This window comes from Cricetulus griseus, chromosome 3 (genome assembly GCF_003668045.3).
Source record: "Cricetulus griseus strain 17A/GY chromosome 3, alternate assembly CriGri-PICRH-1.0, whole genome shotgun sequence".
Lineage (NCBI taxonomy): Eukaryota > Metazoa > Chordata > Mammalia > Rodentia > Cricetidae > Cricetulus > Cricetulus griseus.
The window spans coordinates 69,552,423-69,574,847 of record NC_048596.1 but is presented as its reverse complement, the minus strand read 5'-3'; the positions used below and the strand labels follow the sequence as shown (position 1 = coordinate 69,574,847).

The 22,425-nt window shown below is 43.1% G+C and overlaps 1 protein-coding gene across 1 annotated transcript in view; it reads left to right on the top strand.

Moving 5' to 3' along the window:
- Positions 1-19,272, top strand: part of LOC100766665 (putative DMBT1-like protein) — a 124,742-nt gene extending 105,470 nt beyond the window's left edge. The window contains exons 49-66 of the mRNA XM_035441609.1: positions 350-385; positions 1,075-1,110; positions 1,212-1,250; positions 1,889-1,927; positions 2,061-2,123; positions 2,225-2,263; positions 2,580-2,624; positions 3,906-3,941; positions 4,035-4,073; positions 4,719-4,755; positions 6,960-7,000; positions 7,310-7,348; positions 8,962-9,000; positions 10,665-10,976; positions 12,326-12,358; positions 13,368-13,543; positions 15,106-15,488; positions 18,981-19,272. Coding sequence (XP_035297500.1) covers positions 350-385; positions 1,075-1,110; positions 1,212-1,250; positions 1,889-1,927; positions 2,061-2,123; positions 2,225-2,263; positions 2,580-2,624; positions 3,906-3,941; positions 4,035-4,073; positions 4,719-4,755; positions 6,960-7,000; positions 7,310-7,348; positions 8,962-9,000; positions 10,665-10,976; positions 12,326-12,358; positions 13,368-13,543; positions 15,106-15,488; positions 18,981-19,272 — 1,724 coding nt within the window. The remainder of the gene's footprint in view (positions 1-349; positions 386-1,074; positions 1,111-1,211; positions 1,251-1,888; positions 1,928-2,060; positions 2,124-2,224; positions 2,264-2,579; positions 2,625-3,905; positions 3,942-4,034; positions 4,074-4,718; positions 4,756-6,959; positions 7,001-7,309; positions 7,349-8,961; positions 9,001-10,664; positions 10,977-12,325; positions 12,359-13,367; positions 13,544-15,105; positions 15,489-18,980) is intronic.
- The last annotated feature ends 3,153 nt before the right edge of the window (positions 19,273-22,425 follow it).

Below are 22,425 nucleotides of genomic sequence, written 5' to 3'. Positions count from 1 at the left end.
TGCCACTCTTATACCAGTGGACATATCTTGCCCGGAAAGTCAGTAAGGTAGTCTTCGAGGCTTACAGATGAGAAATGCTGCTGCTGACACTTTGTCCCCAGCATCTTGCAAAGCATCTTCCTGCACTATGAAAGTTAGCTACTAGGGAGAAAGCTTCCAGCTCAATTACAGCTTTATTTCTGCATGACCTTCCAGCAAAGTGTGTGGTATCTTCACCAACAGAGATGCTTTTCCTACTTGCCATTCATATTCAGAAAATTAATAGATGTAAATCATATTGACCATAAGGCAAAGATCAATGAAAGAGTCACTTTTTAAAAATCATTCTGTTCTCTAGATTTACATACAGATGCATCTTCAGCCTCAGCAGAAGAGACCTCTTCAGGTAATGTTTTTAACCTGTCACATCTATTAATTTAAACAATCAGAGCTTCCACCTTTTCATTACAAAAATAATCTAAGGATGCCTTTTTCCCTATGGTTCTATTGCTATTTCTTCAACCTTAACAGAAGCAATCTCTCCACCTGATAGACTCCCTCATTGTGCTGCTTATATATTCAGATAGTTTTCATGTTGTATTTAAAAGATAGTCCCAGTTAATGATTGCATTGCCCAAAGATTTAAAAATGCAAAAAATACTCATTCTTCATGTGTGTGTGTGTGTGTGTGTGTGTGTGTGTGTGTGTGTGTGTGTGTGTGTACGTTCTTATGTGATAGTGCATACACATGATAGTGTTCTTACACCTGTGCACACATGTATGTGGAGGCTGGGGGACAATGTTGAGTGCCAGTTTCAGGAGTGCATTCCATCTTCTTTGGGACAGGGTCTTTCATTGCCTGGAGATCACTAGTTGGGCTAGAGTAACTTTGGCCACAGGCACAGGATTCCTCTTGCCCCTATCTCCTCAGTGCTGGGATTACAAGTACACATCACTCAGGCAGTTTTACATGGGTTCTAGGAATTGATATCAGAGTCACAAGTTTTCAAGGCAAGTGCTTATTTACCTACTGAGCCATCTTCTTGGCCCAACACATTCATTTTACAACATGCTATTTTCTGGCTTCATATACAGATTCATCTTCAGTCTCTGCAGAAGACATCTCTTCTGGTAATGTTTTCTGCCCGTCATGCTTTTACATTAAACAAATGACAGCCTTTACTCTTCCTATTTGATAAATTACCTAAATATTTGTTTCTCTTTGTCTGTAGATACTTCTTCAGCCTCAGAAGAATCCAGCTCTCCAACTGGTAATGTTTCCCCCAACATTCTGTTTAACTAGATGAAGTGAATTTCTTATCAGTTGTGTTGTAATTAGAACAGGAGCCCATTTAATAATCACACTGACCACAAAATAAAGCCCAGTGACAAGAAACACATCTTTCTCATGCTTGTGGATGATGTTTGTATGGAGACTATGAGCATTGTTCTACATGTGTGTGTGTGAGGCTGGAAGAGGACCTCAGATGTCATCCTTGGGAACATTTGTTCACCTCCTTTGAGGCAGGGTCTCTCATTGGCCTGGAGCTCACTAATTAGTCTAGAGCCACTGAACACAGAGCTATGGGCATCCTCCTTTTTCTGTCTCCCTGTGCTGGGAAGATAGGGCACACAACCACTCACAGCATTTTATGTGGGTGCTCTAAATTGATCTCAGGTTCACATGTTTGTAAGGTAAACACTTTACTTACTGAGCCATGCTCCCAGTCCAGTATACTCATTTCAAAGCATCCTATTTTCTGGGTTTATATATAGATGCATCTTCATTGGCAGAAGATCCATCCCCTGGTAATTTTTCTGCCTGTCATATTTCTTAAATACAGTGAAAGCTTTTACTCTTTCTATTGGGCAAAGGACCTAGCCCTGGCTCTTCTTTCTTTGTCTATAGGCATTTCGTCAACCTCAGCAAAATCAAGCTCTCTGAATGGTAAAGTATCCCATTTTGCTGCTTACCTAGTGAAGAAATCCCTTGTTGGACAGTAAATTTAGTTAATGACCACATTGACTACAATGTAAAGCTAATAAAAACCAACCTGGGCATAATTTTATTCATTTCAAAGCATCCTGTTCTCTGTCTTTCTACACAGATGCATCTTCAGTCTCTGCAGATGATACCTCCTCTGGTAATGTTTTCTGCCTTTTATGTTTTTACATTATACAAATGACAGCCCTTTCTCTTTCTGTTTGGCAAATTATCCAAATATTTATTTCTCTTTGTCTGTAGATACTTCCTCAGGCTCAGTGGAATCAAGCTCTCCAAATGGTAGACTTCTCTAATGTTCTGCTTAGCTAATGAAGACATTTCTTATTTGTTGTGCTGTATCTAGACAGTAAACATATTTAATATCACATTAATCATAAAGCAAAGTGAATGAATGAAACCTACCCCCAATATAATTCTACTCATTTCAGAACATCCTGTTCTCTGGATTTACACACACATGAACATTTAATCACAGCAGAGATCTCTGGTGATCTTTTCACTCCATCACATTTCCTAAGTGAAACACAATCATAGTTTTTCCTCTTTCTGTTTGGAAAGTGATCACACGTGCATTTCTTCTTCTCTTTGCTCATAGATAAGTCTTCAACCTCAGCAGAGAGTGAGAGTCAAGAGCTAAGCGGTAACATTCTTCACTGTTTCTTCACTGTGTTGTTTTAACTAATAATAAGTGGTTTTTGGTTTTCAACTGTTAGTATATGTGATTTACACATGATAGTGAGTTTTGTTATGACAATTTCACACTTGCATATAGTGTGCTTTGATTATATTCACCTCCATCACCCTCCCCTGTGCCCCTCATACACTTAATAATTCTGTTCCTCTTTCCAGCTAGACCATCTTCTATTTCATGGCTTTGTACTAATCAGCTTAATTAAGGTTCCCTAGCAAAACATAAGTGAGGAGTTACTGAAAAGAGCACAGACAACTTATCAGTGACTACAACACCTAAGAGAGCCCACACTGCTCCCCTTCACTCTCTCTCAGCAACTATCAACTGCCTATAGTGCCTCAGGGAGGTATTAGGGCTCAGGAGCTCCTCTTCTTTCCACAAAGGGATGACGAGGAGCTCAATCTCGTGCAAATCTTGTGTAAATAATCATAGCTGCTGAGAATCAAGAGTGCAACATCTGTCATGCCCAGAAGACAATGGTCCTGAACACCCTAGGACTTCCTCCTGCTGTTATGTTCTTTCTACTCAGTTTCCTGAGACCTGGAAGAGACAATGTTGAGGTCTCATTTGGGGCTAAGCATAAAATCACTTATTCGCAGCACTTTGGCCAGTTGTGAGTGTCTGCAAGAACCACAAATCCTTGCAAAAGCAAGCTTCTCTGGCCAAAGCCGGAAGTAACATTAATCTATGGGCAAAACTATAAGTATTTAGACAATCAATTTGACAGTCACATTGTGTCCACTTAGCAAGACAACTACAGTACCTTCCCCACTGGGGCTTATCACCTACCCAGACCAGGTTTACAATATTAAATATAAATTCCTTTCATTGGAGAGGGCTCCAAATGCAGTCAGAAAGTGTTTGGTTACCCCTATAACAGTCATACCACTCTTATACCTGTGAGTACATTATGTCCGGCATGTTAGTAGCACAGCATTAAAGACTAACAGCTGAGTAAGACTGTTTATGACATTTATCCCCCAGCAGCCTGAATGAAATCTCTCAGCACTGTGAAAACTAGCCAGCAGAAAGAATGTTTCCAGTTCAGTCCCAGTTTTATTTCTTCATGTCCTGCACCCAAAGAACTTGTGTCTTCATTAGCATACATGTGTTTCTTATCTGCCATGTTGTATTTAGAAAATGAACCTACTTAATGGTTCTGTTGACCACAAACCAAAGTTCAACGAAAAGATACTTTCTAATTATCATGCTTTCTGTGTTTTAACACAGATGCATCTTCAACCTCTGCAGAAGAGACACCCTCTGGTAATACTCTCTGTCACATTAAGTTAAACACAATTTCTGTCTTTCCCCTATTTGACAAATGGATTCAGTTGTGCATCTCATTTTGATCTCTAGATATGTCTTCAACCTCCGCAGAATCGAGTTCTACAACTGGTAAGTCCCCTGTTCTGCTGCTTAAAATACTGAGCTGAGATTCTCTGATTTGTCTTGTTAAACTGAAAAAGTAAATCTATTTAATGATCACTTTGGCATCAAATACTGATCAGTGAAAGAAAGTCCACTTTAAAGCACCCCTGTTACGATAAATCTTTCCGCCAAAAGCTGCTGAGCCCCACTGCCACATGTGCGCTTTATGCCAGCCGCCCGCCCGAGTTAGACCCAAATGAATACACAGAAACTTGTATTAGGTTCAAAGCTGCTTGGCCAATGACTAGGATTCCTCATCTGTTAGCTCAGTCTTAAAACTATCACAAACCTATATATTTTATAAGACTTACCTTATCGGACGCCTTATTGGCGTCCCTCCTTGCTGGTGGATCACATTGTGCCGCTGGAGCAGGAGTGGAGGGGAAAAGAGGGACGCTTCCTGTTTCTCCTGCTATAAATATGAGTCTCCTTGCTATGTCACTTCCTGCCTGGATCACCACTTCTCTACTACATTTCCCAGAATCCTCTTTGACTCCTAGTCCTGCCTAACTTGCCATTTCATTGGCCAAACAGTATTTTATTTAACAATCAATAAGATAAACATACACAGTACATTCCCTATCACACCCCCTTCTCTGGTCTCCTTCACAGATACATCGTCATCCTCAGCAGAAGAGACAAGCTCCTCTGCTAATGTTTTCTGTTATCACATTTCTTTTTTATTAATTGTTTTCATTTATTTTATATACCAACCACAGTTTCCCCTTCCTTCTCTCTTCCCATTCCCTTCTCCACCTCCTGTCTAACCTCCTCCCACATCCACTCCTCTATTCAGAAAGGAGCAAGCCTCCCATGGGAGTCAACAAAGCATGGCATATCAAGATGAAGCAGGACCAAGCTCCTCCCCCTACATCAAGGCTGAGCCAGGCATCCCAGCATAGGGAATAGGTTACAAAAAGCCCCCAATTCATGCATCAGGGGCAGGTCCTGATCCCATTGCTAGGGGCCCCACAACAAACCTATACAACTGACGCTCACATGTGGAGGGCCTAGGTCAGTCCCATGCAGGCTTCCTAACTGTCAGTCCGGAGTCAGTGAACTTCCACTAGCTCAAGCAAGCTGTCTCTGTAGGTTGTCCCCATTCCCCTCATCACGATCGTGACTACTCTTGCTTGTACAAGCACTCCCCACTCTCTTCAACTGGACTCCTAGAGCTCAGTCGAGTGCTTTGCTGTGGATCTCTGCATTTGCTTCCATCAGTTACTGGATGAAGGCTCTCTGATGACAATTAGGGTAGTCACTAATCTGATTACAGGGGAAGGCCAGTTCAAGCACCCTCTCCACTATTGCTAAGACTCTTAGCTGAGGTCATCCTTGTGGATTTCTGGGAGATTACCTGGCACCAGGGTTCTCCCTAAGCCCAAAATGGCCCCTTCCATCAAGATATCTCTTTCATTACTCTCCCCTTCTGTCCTACCCTCAACTCAACCAACTGACCTGATCCCTCATGTTCCCATTCCCTCCCTTCCATCTCCCCCACCCCCAGTTTACACAGGTGATCTCATTTATTTCCTTCCCAGGGAAATCCATGTGTCCCTCTTAGGATCCTCTTTGTTACCTAGCTTTTCTGGGGCTGTGGCTTGTAGCCCATTAATTTTATGCAGTCCCAGTTTTTCAATTATTTAATTTATTTACTCTGTTAATAGAGTCCTATTCAAAAAGTTTTTGCCTATTTCTACATCTTTAAGTGTTTTTCCCCATGTTGTCTTCTGGCAGTTTCAGCATTTTGTGTTTTACATTAAGGTCTCCGATCTATCTTGAACTGATTTTGTGCAGAGTGAAAGATCTAGATCTAATTTCATTCTTCCATAGCCACCCAACTTGTTAACCAGGCCTTTTCTAACCAACTAGATATTCCATCTCTGAGCTCAAGCTTTGTATTTTAGCACCATGAGGAGATCTGAAGCTGATCAAGCCTACACTAAGTAAAATGAGGAACTCTAAGTTCACAAATTCTGCTGTTAACCTCTAGAGTTTCCCATCATTTGATTTTCAGTTATCCAAGACAAACCCTCTAACAGCTGGTTCCTCAGCTCTTGGTGGATCCTCTTCCTCATGTACATGATCCCTTTGTGCCTTGTGTTCAAATTTAATCTCCATGGTGGGATTGAACAGGGAAGTGGTGTTCTTGACTGTGTGGTGAGGGCTGTGGGAGGAGTTGGTTGGCAGTCCAGTCTGGAACAGCACAGGGCATGCAGTTGCCTCTTGCTGATAGGCATGTCCTCCGGGGATCCTTCTTCTATTCCATGGCTTCCTAGGCTTGATTTCTTGTAAGTTGAGTCATATTTGTTGATTTTTCTTCTTTATGTACTTCAGGCTGTATTATTATTTCAGCTTGTGGTAGAACACTGAAATTCATTCTTCTCCTTGGTCTTGTCCAATGTTGACACTTTCTGCTGTGCTTTTACTTGAGTGACTTTTTCACTTCCAGAATTTCTATTGGCTTTTTCAGTGCCAGTCATGTGAATGGGCCACAGTTAATACTGGCCAGGAGGTTAGCCGCAGTGTCAGTGTCCCAGCACCAAGTGCCAGCAACAGGCCATCCTTTCCCTGCTTCAGTCCACACTCCATTCACATGTAACCTAGCCTCTCATAGTACCATTTGTGGGAGATGCTCTCTGGAAAATACAGCTAACAATGGATACTAGGTCAGAGAGTTGTCCCGAACACTATAGTGGCATACTAAGTCCTTCTCCTCAATTATGTTCATACATGTACATCACAGCTTCTAAGTTCCCATATTACCCAGAAGTTTGCATTTATTAAGCACAAGGAGATCCTTTCCCTTTCTATTTGGCAAATGACATCGCTATGTCTGGTCTTTTTGTCCATAGATACTTCTTCAACCTCAGTAGAAGCAAGTTCTCCAAATGGTAAGTCCCCATTGTGCTATTTAAATTAAAGAGATGAGTTTCTTATTTATTAGGTTTGTTTCAAAACTGAATCTGCTCAATGATCATATTGACCACCAAGTAAAGATAGTGAAAATGCCCTCAGTGTCTTTCAGTAGAATTTAAAGCATCCTGTTCTTTGTGTTTATGCACAGATGAGCCTTCAGTTACAGCACAGAAGATGTCTGGTAATCTTTTCAGCCTGTCACATTTCTTAAGTCAAACCTATTCAGGGCTTTTCTATTTTCTTTTTGCAAGTGAAACTAGTTGTATTTCCTCTGCTCTTTGTAAATTCTTCTTCAACCTCAGCGGAACTGACCTCTCCAAGTGGTAAGCCATCATTGTTCTTAAACTTACATAATGGGTTTCTTGTTTGTGGTGCCATATTTACAAAATGAACCTGTTTCACGATCCCCTTGTCATCAAACAAGATTGATGCAAAGGCATTCATCCAAAGCATCATCTCTGCTTCACACACAGATGCTGCCAAGATCTCCAGCAATCTTTTCAGTTTCTTAACTGAAACACAACTATAGCTTTTGCTCTTTCTATTTGGGAATGAAACCTCTGTGTGCAGAACTTTGTCTATGACATAAGCCCGATATATGCAGAAACCCTACATCCTCTCCAGAGATGGTATCCCCATTTCTTTCACATAGACACAGAAGTGGGCAGGCACCTTCTGCCCTTGCCCTAATTTTGATCCGATGAACCTGAGGGAGGCTGGGCAAAGGGTTCACATCTCATTTGCTTGGTTGTGTTGTTTCAGGTCATGCTTTGACCCAGCCAGCACACCAGAAAACACACACACACACACACACACACACACACACACACACACACACACACACACACACACATCACAAATAGGTTGGGACAATAGATCTATTTATTTGTTCTTTATACACCTCTCTGTTGGTTTTACACCATGCTGCTTGTCAAACCAAAGCATTCTTCTCCATTTTCCACTTTAGATGAGACCCCCTCTTTCCTGGCCAGGCTTTTTGCTCATTGCAGCCCCCCAGGGAGCCAATGAGCATCTTCACCAAACAAAAACAGGCCCAGAATAATAGGTCCGGTTTCCCCAGGAGACTGAAGAGAGGCATCAAGAGAAGCCAGTCAGCTCCCCTAGAGCACAACAGGCTCCCCTAGAGTACAACAGGCCTCCACTGCTTTTAACCCTGAACACTGTGATGGCAGATAGATGCTGGGGATAGGTTGAACAGGGGAACAGAGTCTCAGATGCAGATCCAGGAGGAGAATGTAGAAATTATTTCTTATTTTTGGAGGAAAATTAGTCACAAAGAAGAAACATGTTTGTTTAAGATCACAGAGCTATGGCAAAACACAACCAGGTGTTACAACTCTCATCCAAGGTCCTTCCAGTGTCCTGGGTTTGCTAGAGAATCCTCTGATCCCTGTGACATTTCTATCTTCAGTAATAAGCCCTCTGCTACTCTGACACTTTTCCAATTCATCACCCTGAGCCCAGCATGAATGCAACCCCCACAGCTTGCATACAGAATAGTTAGAAAGAACATGGGCTCTGGGGCTTGAGGGTTTAAGCTGAGAATGACCTGATCCTGTTACACTGGAGACTTCCACTCAAGTCTCCATTTTTTCAATGTTAAAGCAGTGATAAAATTCCCCAGGTTAGCTTTTGTAAGAATTAGGAAAGTAGGTTATCTGGCGTGACAGAGATGTGCACCATGACAATGTTCTTAAGGAGTGTTCCACAACACCAGCTTCTCACACACCCTGCTGTGCTGGCATGTGCAAACACACACACACACACACACACACACACACACACACACACACACACACACACGATAAACGCATACTGCTCTGGAGCAGGCTTATTGCTGGAGAGCTGAAGTCTAATGTAGAATTTCAATGAAGCCACATTTTAATCCCTTCTTTTCATCGATTTTTTTTTCCAGCCACAGTTCCAACTTTGACAAAAGTGACTCCGCCACCCGGTAATGCTCACCATGCTTATTGCTGGAGTAGAACTCCATTCTCCACTCTGTGCTACCACATTTCCTCTCTACCTGGCTTTCCTCTGTGTAGTTAATATAATATTCCATCTTCCTTACCTAAAACTGCACTTGAGGAATTCGATCTTCTGCTTTATTCTCAGCCTTTATAAAAATGTTGCTTAATGCCAGATATGTGGTGGCACACACCTTCAGTTGCCAACTCTCAGGAGGCAGAGGCACGTGAGTTTCTTTGAGTTTGAATCAGCTCGGTTTATATAAGAATTTCCAGAGGCTATCCAGAACTAAGTAAAGAGCTCTTGTCTCAAAAAAAAAAAAAAAATTTACCTATAAAATTGAACGGCTTTTTTTCCCCCTTAAAAAGTCAGCAGACAACGATCTTTTTTGAGCATTTAGCAAGTTGTTTTACTCTTGAAGAATAAACAAAACATAACAATATTTGTCACATTTTGATGTCAAGAAAGTAAAACATCATGGGTAGCATTCCTGTGCTCAATGGATTGGGGTCTGAAATAACAGAATGGGTTTCCCCTTCAGTTTGAATCTGAAATTTGAGCCTGTGAGGGTGCACATTTGCATACCTCTAACATTTTACACTGATGAGGCAATTATCCCTTCACCTGGTAGCTTTTGTTTCTTTCTACTCACTAAAATGATAAGTTGTCTATTGGTACGGTTAGGATCCCATTTCTTTTTCACTTAGATTTCTTGCCCCTTACAGGAAGAGTTACAAGCCTGTAGGTGTATTACACGCTGACATATGCACAGTGTGAGTCACTCGTGCTTGAGATCAGCCTCCAAGACCTGGTTCAGAAGATCCCCATGTGTATTCATTCACGAGTCACACTTTTTTCCTTCCTGGTGCTGATGCAAGTCAGAAGCTCACCTGTGCCAGCAAACACTCTCTCCACTGTTCTGCAAACTCAGCCCATTCTCCTAGCTACACAAGTATCTTGCTTTCGGTATTATAATACCAATTAGGCCAAGAGAGGGCAGCTATACTAGACCATCGCACTATAGTCAGAACTAATGCAGTTGGATTTAATATTCAGTAAGGCTTTTCTTTGGACCAAACAGTGCAGGGCTGACTACTACAGAGACAAATCACCTGGTACCTATCTGTGAGCATGACACCTCACATGTACAGCCATGTGCACACAATAATAATACCGTCATGCCTCCCACAATGATGTTTCAGTCAACAATAGAGCGCTGTGTATCCATATACAGCAGTGGCTCCATAGACCGTGTTGCCTAGTGACCCCACAGCCAGCTTTTTGTGTATAACAATCTTCTAACCACACATTTCTCAGAATGTATCCTCATAATTGTACAGGTTTTGCTTTTTTATTGTTTTCTATTCAAAATTAAACTTTTTAAAAGTATATGCGGTAGTGTCCTGTGGATGAACACGGAGGTTGTTGCTGGTGTACACTCCTGGAGTAGTCTGTGGTGCTCAGATCTGTGTATAAGGATAGAATGACTAAATACATAATACAGTTTTGTTGTTAAAGTGTTGCCTCTTAAGAATAGTAGTATTAAGGGTAGTTTAGGGGCGTAGAGAAGGATCCCACTGCAAGTGACATCCTGAGATAGTGTCTACTATAGAAACCTGACCGGAACCTGAGACGTCTCTCCCTCTGCAGACTTGCCTCTGCGCCTGGTAGGTGGACGAAACCGCTGTGAGGGCCGGCTGGAGGTGCGGCACCAGGGAGCATGGGGAACTGTATGCGATGACCGCTGGAATATCAAGAACGCCCGAGTTGTCTGCCGCCTCCTGGGCTGTGGCCGTGCGCTGGGTGCCCCTGGCAGAAGCCACTTTGGAGCAGGCACAGGCCCCATCCTGATGAATGAAGTGCGCTGCTCCGGCAGGGAGGACTCTCTGGAGAGCTGTGCCCACGCTGGCTGGATAAGGCACAACTGCCACCACTATGAGGATGCGAGTGTGGTCTGCGCAGGTAGGGGATACTAGCAGAAGGGCACCGGCTCCTGTGCAGGTATGGGCCAAGGCCCGTAAAAATCCCCAGGCTCTGCCTCAGCACCACCCATCCTTAAGGTGTTCATCATTTGGCCAAGACATCACATTTTAGGACAAAGAGCTAGTAATGGTGACATTTTCATCATTGGCCTGATTTTGTTAATGAGCTTGCTCTAATTCCAGCTCGGTGAAATATTTGTCAGAAATACAGCTGAAGAATTATGAGTTCCAAAGAAAGGAGTGACAGTGTCATAGAACCATTAAGAGCATAGCAATTTCTGTGGCCAGGCACAGCTTATCCTGTTACTTTCTCAGTCTGTGAGCTCATCAAGGGTCCCATCCTGAAGACACTATGTAACCCAGACCTAACTAACCCTCAGAGTCTAAAGTACACCCCACAGTGTCCCAGCTTCCCTGTGCCCTTTGCACCAAAGATTTTGTCTGTATCTTCCCTGGAATATATTTTATCATCAGCTACATCTGTCTTGGTATTCTGACGACCATCTGTATAGCACAGTGTCTCCTTCTAATCATTCTAAGTTAGCCCCAGATTGGCCCATGCTGAGTTCAGAGAGTTGGGGAGTTCAACTCAGCTTGAAGAAACCTGAGTTCACCTCACCTATTCTGATGCTACTTCTATTACAAACCACAGCCATTGCTTTTACTTTGTATAAGCCCTGGTTTTATAGACATGGGGCTCAAATAGGAACACCATGACAACCCCCTGAAGCCGAGCACTACCCGAGCTCCATCTGTCTATTCTGGGGTCTCTACCTTCCAGACTTTGGTTGTTGCTGTGCCTCGTCACAGTTCAGCCATCCCTCTCAGAAGCCTGTTTTAATAAAGTCCACATTCGGTTCTTGAACTGTACACCAAGGTGGCCGTGTCCCATGTCTAAAGGGATCTACTGTCTTGAGAGAATCCAACTGCACGTTTCCTGGGCTGAACCTTGGCCCTGGGACACTGTTCTGTCTTGATTCTGAGCCAGAGAAATCCTTGATAGCCTCAGAATCCATTTTTGCCAACCTGGGGCCCCGAGCACGCTTGGATGTAGAAAGAGACAGAAAGCAAGAGCTCATTCATGCAGTGGTGTTTGTATTCACCATCCTTTTACTCCCACAAATTTGATGTTGCTAGCAGCTGTGTTCTCAGTGCTCCTTCACATGTGTCAGAATCCATCTCTGTCAGGAGACACTGGGCCCTCTTCGCATGTTCTGGAATTTTCTCATGCCGTTGCACTCCAGCTGTAATAGTTTGTCTAATGATAGCTTACTGCCCTCCTCCGATGTTTCAGACCAGTGACATTCACTTTTCCTCTCCCCTCAACAGGACCAGCTGACTCTCATGTGCCCAAGGATAATGGTAAAGTCATCTTCCCTCCTGGGGCCTGTAGTTGACTGGGGAAGGAACTGAGAGAGTAGCTGAATGGGGAGAAAAAGCAGGCTATAAGGGAGTATAGACAGTAGGAGGTCGGGAAAGAAGCCCGTTTGTACTCAGGCACTCTCCATTTTTGTTTTTACTCTTCTTCCAGCTCATGTCTGTGCACAGGTCCAGACACATACATGTTCAGACTGAGCGTGTCATGAATTGTTCTATAACCCCCTGGGCAAGGCTCTGACCTGTGTCCTATGGGGCATGGATTGTAAGCAGGATTCCCTATGGATGTGGCCCAACTTCAAAGACTTTTTTTTTTTGAGACTATTAGCAAAGTCAATGAAAGTCAGGGCTGCGGAGATGCCTCTGTTGGTAAAGTTTATGTCATGCAAGCATGAAGACTTACTTGATCCTGAGCATCCACATAATAGCCAGATACAGTTGTACACATCTGTAATCCCAGCACTAGGCAGGGGAAGACAGGAGGAGGATCCTGGAGCCTTACTGGCCAGCCAGTCTAACCAAACCAGTAAGCACCATTGAGACCCTGTCTTAAAAATAGACAGTCATCAAGGAAGATATCCAACATTCACCTATGGCCTCCTTCACAAACATGTGTGTGAACACACACACATACACACACACACACACACACACACACACACACACACACACACACACACGTCAGTGGAAGTCAAGTCAAGGTCTTAGATTGAATCTTTGGCTCTCAAGCTTCCTAATACTGAGACCCTTTAACACAGTTCCTCATGTTATGATGATGCTCAACCATAAAATTATTTTTTTGCTACTTTGTAACTATAGTTTTCATACTGTTATGAATTGTAGTATAAATATCTGAGAGTTAAGAACCACTGGAGTAAGGGATTCTGAGGCAGGCCCAGCCCACCCCAGTACACAGTCTGTGGTACTTTTATAACATATGGACAGCCCCTGAGCTACACATCAATGTACCAGCTTCTCTCTCTTTCTCCTTTAGCTCAGCTGTCCTGTTTGCCTCACCTCTTCCAAGCCGTCATTGACCGAGGCTATCTCCGGAGATTAGGCTACTCCTCCTGGGACATCCATTTAAATGATAAGATGTGTCGTCCCCAAGTCACCGGGCGTTACCTCATCTTCAATATTCCTTATGGCCACTGTGGCACTGTTAGGCAGGTAAGAGGCTGACAGCGAAGTGACGACCTTCTATGGATGGAGTCTAAGAAGAGAGGCTTAGAAAAATTAAACTTCCTGTGTCCATAAAGGAAGAACTTCATTTCTGAAGCAGCTCACTGATTTGTCTGAAATGTTCCAACATTTGGAGATTTTCAGACACACTCATCCCGCTTTGATGTATCACAAATGTTGAGTGCAATAACATGGAGAGTGTGTTGGGTGCGATGGATAGATGGATGATGAGTGAGGTTGATAATATTCTCCCAGTTTCAAAGCCAGCATTTGCCATAACATGCTTCTTGACTGAACGTTAGGACATATCTACCATGAGCAAGTTATGGTGCTAGGTATGAGGGGGACGGGTTTTCTGTCTGTCTGCCATGTCTCTAATTAAGCAGCTAGTCATATTCCACACTACAGAGAGCAAACATCTAGGATATCTAAGAGTCATTAAATATGTGTACCTATTTAATTCTCTGCAAATACCTTCTTATCGCATGAGACAATGGCATTGAAATTAAGGAAACTCATGTATATATGAATGAACTGTTCCATCATGACACCCTTCTCAGTATATTTAGCAGTGACATAGTCCAAAACATGATCCTGACACTGTTTTCCTGTTTCCCTATTGTACATATACAAAAGACTCAGATGACACCATGAAGGTCACATTCATTCAAACTGATCATGTGATGCAATCAACATAAGCCCTCAAGTACCACATTTGCATTTTGTCTGCTGTTTGGTTGTATAGATCGTGGTCATTTTTATCCTTTTTGCTATGAAAATTGCACTTCTTAGCTGAGAGATTTCTGCCCCTGAAATCAAGCCAGAAGCTCCCTCTATCTAGGAGGCAGGTGGCCCCTGGCAGAGTCTCTGAATTTGAGTCACACATGGTTCAGAAATGTTTCTGGTCTGGCTATGCCTCTGGCATCCACATAGGGCATTTGAAGAAGTATGGGTGGTGGTTCCTACCCATCATGCTGCCCATTCCACTTCTGACCTATATGTTCTGACAGAGGTGATGTGTAGTGGATATCAGCAAGAAGCAAGGCTAGAAGCCAAGGCTGACAGGGTCAGGCTCAAAGTTCACCTACAGCCAAAACTAGCTTGAAGTCAAGGGCAGAGAAGGTAAAAGATCCAAGTTGGGTATGGTCAGAGGGGTGGGGTGCCAGTGGGAATTGAATGTATGGAGGAATTCAAAAGAGTGGGAGCTCCAGGTAGCTGTAGTGGACTTGCCACCCAGCTCAAAGTTCTACAGATTGGCTATTACAGAAGGGAAGGAGCAGTCCTCACTCAAGAGACAACCCCCAACACACACACACACACACACACACACACACACACACACACACACACACACACACACACACTCACACACACACACACACACACACACACCTTCCTGCTGTTACTACAATGGCCCAGCCAGGGACTCTAGTCCTTAAGTATGTCATGAATTTGGTACCTGGCACATATTAGAAGGAAGGAGCTCTACTGTAGAAAGGATAGTACCAAGGCACCAGGTTCACAGCCTGCCAATTCTCTCATTTTCACAGGAGCATCAAGGCTCTCTCAGCTACTCCAATTCCATCAGAGGAAGAACCCAAGGCCACCCTGGCCGAGTCATTGTGAGACACAAGGTGCCCCAGGTGAAGTTTACCTGCAAAGTGGATGGTCAGTCTGCAGTTGAGATTGTGCATGGGAGTGACACTCAGAAGGAGGACGTCAGCTATGATGTATCGATTTCATTCCTCCAGTCACCTGAATCTCAGAATATGGGGGTTGGAGGTCCTTCTTACACCCATCAGAGAGAAGAGGTCTTCCTCCAGGCCACCCTCCATAGCCACAATCCCAATATGAGGCTCATTGTGGATACCTGTGTGGCTTCTCCTGACCCCAGTGATTTCACAACAGTCAAGCATGATTTGATCGAGGAAGGGTAAGGAACATGGAAACTCTCCCTAGTTGATGTTAAATGCGTATGGTGTTTCTCTGGGGAACCTGCAGTTTCTAAACCTGGAGTCCTAAGTCAGAGGGTTTGGGGTGCCCCTACCAGACCTCTGTTCACAGTACAGCAGCATAGACAACCACCCTTGACTCCTCAAAGACCCCATCCAGTACTTTGTTCCCCACCCCACCCTTTCTAGCCTAATCCTTTCTTCCTTTCTAGTTTCCCTCTCCTAGGACAAACCTTCGGGACGTTGGCTTACACCAATAGTTTAATGTGTTTTCCCAAACTAAGCTCTTAATTAAACTAGCCAGATGTCTTCTAGCTGGTTTGGTTCACCAAGTGATTTGCCAAGTGAGAACCTTGGCAAGTTTGTTTGCCTCTGTGGCTCCTTCCTTTCTTATCAGGTGCTATTGCATTTCTTTCTCTGGGGAACACACACAAATGTCTATTTGCTCCAGATAGCATGAAGGACAACACTCCCCTTCCCAAATAATAACTTCATTTGAGTCCACCTTGGTGAACCAATAAGTTCTCCAGGCTTATTTGCAGAAGCATGAGTAAGGAGTTGCATAGGTGACCCCAAGTGTGCCACCTCATCAAGAATGACACATCCATCCCTGTGAATGCTGCTGAACAGATGGAGGCCCCTTCAGTTAACCTTCTACCTCTTACACTCTCCAGTGCTCCTGAGATCACATATAGCTGGAGTTGGGTAGCAGAGTGTGGCTGGAATAACCTTTCCACTCCCTCCCTGTGTGAAGGAATGTCAATGGCCTGGTGAGGGAGTCCTGGGTATGGATGATCCCAGCAGTTCTGATTTTGAGTTGGCAGTGGTCGTGTCTGGAGGATGGGTGCTAAATGTTCTTGAAGGGTTAACTGGCAACTAGTTAAGAAATGCATTATTTACTCGGTGACAGTTTTAGAGCCACGGCAGCCTTAAGCCCACAAGGAACAGTGATACATCTGCTACCAAAGGTCAACAGAGGAGCAAGCCAGCACCTGCCACAGGTTTCTGTGAGCTGTGGCATGAGATGCATAGACTAGAGGGAATTTGAGAAGGAGAAGGTTCTTCCCTTCTGGCCCTCCTTATGATCATATTTTTAAGGTGAGAAGTTCAGTCCTTATGATCATATTATTAAGGTGAGAAGTTCAGTTAGGCATCAGAATTTCACAGCTAGCACAATGTTCTTCTTGCTTTAGGCTAATTTGCTCCCCTTTCTCTAGCCTTTAAATCTTTGATTAATTGGACATCTTTATAAATTATATGCATTTTAATACTCTAAGTCCCTCCTTATGTTGCCTTAGCTGCATCCCACAAGTTTTGATAAGTTGGGTATCTTGTTGTTTACTTTTCTATTGTCGTGACAAAACATCATGAATGACCAAGGCAACTTGTAAAGAAAGCGTTTAATTTGGCTTATGGTTTTAGAGGGTTAGGATCCTTAATGGCAGGAAAAGTGAGAGCTCACATCTTGATTCAAAAGTAGGAGGCAGAAGTAGTACACTGGGAATGGCACTATTCTTTTGAAACCTCAAAGCCCACCACACCCAGTGAGACACATCCTCCAACAAGGCTTCCCAAACAGTTCCACCGACTGGGGACCAAGTATTCAAAGATGAGCCTCTATGGGCTATTGACATCCAAACCACCACAGGTATCATTTTCCCTTCGTTCAAAGCAGTTTTAAATTTCTTTTAGGACATTTTTGATACAACAGTTACCTGGAAGTATACTGTTTACTTTCAAGTATTTGAGAATTTTCCAGAAAGATCACTGCCATTCATTTCAAATTTAATCCCATTGCTACCTGAGAATGAATTTCTATCCTTTTAAGACTATTTAAGAATGTCTTATGGCCCAGAATGTGGTCTGTCCTAATGAATGTTCTCCCTGGACTTGAGAGGAATATGTATTCTGCTGTTATTGGATAGACTGTTTAATCAATGTCAACTAAGATCTAGTAAATTAATAGTGTTCCTTAGGTCATTTGTGCCCTTACTTTCTGCCCACAGGGCCTACCAATTGATAGAGGGATATTGAAGCATCCAGTTATAATAGTGGGTTTGTCAGTATCCCACTACAGTTCTCTTTGCCTCCCGCATTTTAATGTTCTACTTGCAGGTGCATTATATTAGTGATTATTATATTTGGATAAAGATTACTCCTTACTTTGATTATCTTGGTTAAGGATCTCTTCTTAGAGGATTGACCCATTTTTTTGTTATTGTAAAACACCCATCTTGTCCCTGACAATTCGGCTCTCTCTGAAGTTTGTTCTGAATGAGATGAACAGTTGCTGTACTGTTTTCCACTCATTCCAATTTATTGTTGTTTTTATATGTAAAGTGACTGTCTTTGAAAGAACATGTAGTCAGATGTTTTGTGTATTATTTGTAGTCTGTTCTTCTGTCTTTACATTGGTAAAGAATGGTAAACCATTCTTATTTAACGCTTTTATCCAAGCAGTTAGATTAGAATCCTCCACCATTCATCACATTTGTCTTTTGTCTTTCCCTGCCCTGTGCCTCCCTTTTTCTGACTTCTCTGATTCTTTTGAACTGCACATTTTACATAACTGCATTTTATCTCCTCTCGATGTACCACTATACCACCCTGTGGTTTACGATATACTTTCTTTGGGTAGTGTTGGGAATTGAACTCAGGGCACTGGAGATACTAGGAGGCCAAGTACTCACCCACTGGCCTGCATCTAAGTACATTTTTAAATATAACATCTACTTTATAGCCTTCCCTTTAGACAAAATAGGGTATGCCTAGAAAGCCAAGATTGCAGCTAACATCTTGACTTGTTTTCACTGTATTTAACAGTTCCCTTCTGTTTATGAGTGGTAGAGGGTTTCCATTGACAATGGTGTTAAAACCATAGTAGTAGTTGCTTCATAAAAGGGAGGGTAGTGGGAAGAACTCCATTTGGGATTCAGAACCTTAGCATCAAGTTTGGTTATGTGTGTTATGTTTTTGAAGAAAAAGAGAAAAAGAGAGGCGGATGAGACATGTTAACCAGTTTATTATATGCCTGGCAGAGTAGGGAGACTAAGAGAAAAGAGGAACAGGGGTAATGGCTGACCACCATGGCCAGTCGCCATAGAGAGGCAGAGAGAAGAGACAGAGAGAAGAGCAGAAGCAGAGAGAGAGAGAGAGAGAGAGAGAGAGAGAGAGAGAGAGAGAGAAGAGAGAGAGCAGCAGGGAAGTTGGAACTTTTAAAGAGAAGACTGTGCATGTGCACTGAGTTTCCACGCATGCCCAGAGTCCTCAGCAGGCATAATTCATGGTGGGTGATGTGATGATGACACAGCATGTTTTCCTGTGCGTGCCCTGACTGTTGTCAGGGGACAGGGTCTGTCTCTTAAAGAGATATTGCCAATCAGTATTAAAGCCTGAACCTTTCAATGTGGGTTAGAGAAAATTCATATCACACACTAGTTAACCTTCTAGGTCTGGGTTTTTCTCCCTGTCAGATGCATCAAAGACAATTCCTACTCCAACCTCCATACCCCTGGGAAGAACGTGGCCCAGTTCAAGTTCAACGCCTTCAGCTTCCTCAGAAGCTATGATGTGGTTTACCTGCAGTGTAAGGTTGCTGTTTGCCGACTCGGAGACCATTCTTCCCGATGTTCACAAGGCTGTATGAGGCGGGAAAGGAGAGGCACAGGCTCTACAGAGGTCGGGGAAGAGCCAACTGAGTATTTCCAAACAGTGGGACCACTGAAGATCCACAGAACAGATAATCAAAGCAAGGCCCTGGTGTGATCTCTCTCACTCTCACGAGTGTGTCAGGAAACTGGAAGCAAAGTCTGTTTCTTACCAGGAAGCAATGTTTGGCCACTCAGAAGCCACACATTGACTGCACTGTCTACACTCTCCATTTAGATGGGTGGAAAAACCCAAGGATTGCTTCTTTGGGGTTTGTCACTAAATAATCCTGAGCACTAACTTCTGAGGCAGTTGCTCTGTTTGTAGGCAAAAAAGAAAAGAAAAAAAAAAGCTGATTTTGTTGTTCTTCACTCTTAAAAACTTGATCATTTTCTTAAAATGTACAAAACATTAGAAAAAGCAGGGTTCTCTCTTTACCCTGTGGGCAATTAAAGATTGTTTTTAAATGTCTACCTTGGGTGCTGATAGGTGGGTGGGCCTCTTTCTGTTCTGGAAATGTGAGAATTCATTCCCAGATCTTGCCAGTAATCTTGTAAAAATAAATAGATAAATTAATTAATTAATTAATTAATTGTTTTCCGGGGAGCCACTGTTCATTTTCTTTCAATTCTTTTAAGTGGAACAACTGAATGACACAAGCCATTGATGACAGCTTTCAAATGGTTTCATTCAGTTGCTTTGTTCTGAAGGGAACAAATCAGAGCCTAGCTTCTGGGGGGGGTTGTCTTTCGGCTTGCAAATGAGAGGGCTGAAACAGAGTCGTAAGAAGCCAGGGGCTTCTCTGTGAGCTCCAAGTGTGCACACAGTCATGTTCTTGAAACATCTGGGAACCCTGAAAACTACCCAAGAAAGCTGAAGAGCAAACAAGAACAGGTCAGTAACGTTCTGTTCCTGAAGCAGAGGACTGCCCTCTCTTTAATCTCCCTGTTTTCTGGAAGGAGAAGAGCAGGCTGTGCTGTAACAGTACCTTCAGAATTTTCGTTTTGTTTTGTTTTACCTTTTGAGACAGGGTCTTACTGCCTATCCCAGGTTGGCTTTGAACATGTGATCCTGCTCAGTGCATTCCCTTTAAGAACATGGATTTGAACAGAGTCAATGGGTTTTGTTCTTTCCGCTGTCCAGAAATACTCAGTAGAAATATTTAAAACAAGTCCTCATTTTTTCCAAGAAATTGCTTGGGACTCTGCTGATAAAGAGCATGTGAGAAAGAAGATGACAATAGTCTTACCTTCTGAAGGGAGGAAGGCAGTGTCTGGTGGGACCTGGGGGCTAACTCTGTGGTACTGAGGTGAAAAATTGATGAACAAGTCACATTACCTTAGGACCATTTCAGTTTGGTTACAAAAATGTTCTTCACCAATTATGACCTTGGTGAGACTAGGATCCTTGCCTCCATCTCCTACCAGGACAGGATGATTTCAGAGAAGGCAGAATGGAGTCTGAGGTGCTCATCACCTATAGGCAGCAGTGAGGCCCCATCCATACCTATCAGAGCTGATCAGGTGGGAGCCTGGACTTCCACTCCCACTCCTATTTAGAAAGGAACTGGAATCCTTTCATTCTGGGAAGGCCCAGAATGGAGAGCTGAGAGTGAGGTGATCACCTCAGGGGAGCAGAGAAAACCAGGGATGCTAGCCCACCCCTGACCCTCTGACTGGCATGTGCCTGGTGTTCCATGCCTATCCCTTTGCATTTAGCCTTTCTGAAAAGCTTGGTTAAGTAAGTCTCCTGATAAGCCTTAGAAGTGGATTTTGCTTTGGAAGACATTCTGAAAGCCATGTTTTAGGAAGAAAAGTTAGTAGGTGTCCAGAGGTGACATCAAATGCCCTCAAATAGAGGCACTTTTTCACTAGGCTTCTGGGAGTGCCACTGGCTAGGGGCTCAGCATCACTGTTCCCTAGGAATTTCCATAAAAACAGCTGCCTTTTCCAAGTTCACAGCTCCATTTGAGCAGCCCTTATCCAAAGATGTCTCTTCACCGGTGAGGAGTGGAGCACAGATGTCCCTGGTTGCTAGGAAATTCTCTCCTTCATTTACCGTATCCCCAGATGATGCTAACTCCTATCAACCATTCTGGTAAACTGTAGTGAGAAAAGGTGAAGGTACCCTGAACAGTAGATCTAAACAGGAAAAACATAAGAACCGCTCCTAGCCCACTGACTCTAGGCCTAGGACCTTTGATCACTTTACAATAGTAACCATGCCTACACTCTCCTCAGAGTCGCAATAGGTGATCATTTTCTTAGAATGGCATATTCATGCCTGGAGTGTCTCTGAATATCTATCATTATGGCCAGCACGGAACTTATAATCAGTTCCTGATAGTGAAATGGCTGACAGGCAGTGACCAGACCAGACAGTTGTGTTGTCTTAAGAACCTAATGTGAGGTTAGAGAGGTGGCTCATTTGTTTAGAGCACTTGCTGCTCTTTCAGAGGACCCAAGTTCAGCTCCCAGCACCCACATGGCAGCTGTCTCACAACTGTCTAGCTCCAGTTCCAGGACATCCAGTACCCTCTTCTCAGCCTTCCCAGGCACCAGCACGCACGAGCACACACACACACACACACACACACACACACACACACACACACACACACGGTACACATACATATAGGCAGGCAAAACACACTTACATGTGAAAGAAAAATAAATAAATGTTTAAAATATTCAACATGATCTGCCTACAAACTAGCGAAACTTTTAGGTGTTTCGATGCTATATTAAAAAGGAGTTTGTGGTAGTGAGATTTAGGTTATATGGGTGGACAGAGAGCAGAATCGATACATGAATATTTGGGAAGCCTTTGAAAGATCAGCACTAAAATGTTAAAAAAGTAACTGAGGAATATATGCTTTGATTTAGGGCAGGGAAATCAGCAGGCCTGTAAGAACTGGGGTGGTGTCTTTTATATCTGTTGGGTATCAGCAGATTCCATTTAACACATGCTATACATGATATATATTTATAGAAGAAAATGTAACATAACATAGAAAGAAGCAAATGCTAAAAACCCTTTGGCATTCTGGGATGCAGCTACCTGCTGAGATCTATCTGGACCATGAAAGTATGTGCTGTTTGCTGGAAAGATGGGGTTATATTTTTTTGTCTAACATAATTAGTTTTGATGTTGGCAGGTATAAAGTAGTTCGTTTCAGGGCCTTCAATAACATCTGCTCAGACCCACAGGAAATAGAAGAGGAATGTTTTATCTCATTACTCAGAAAACAGTCTGAAGTCTCATTTTACC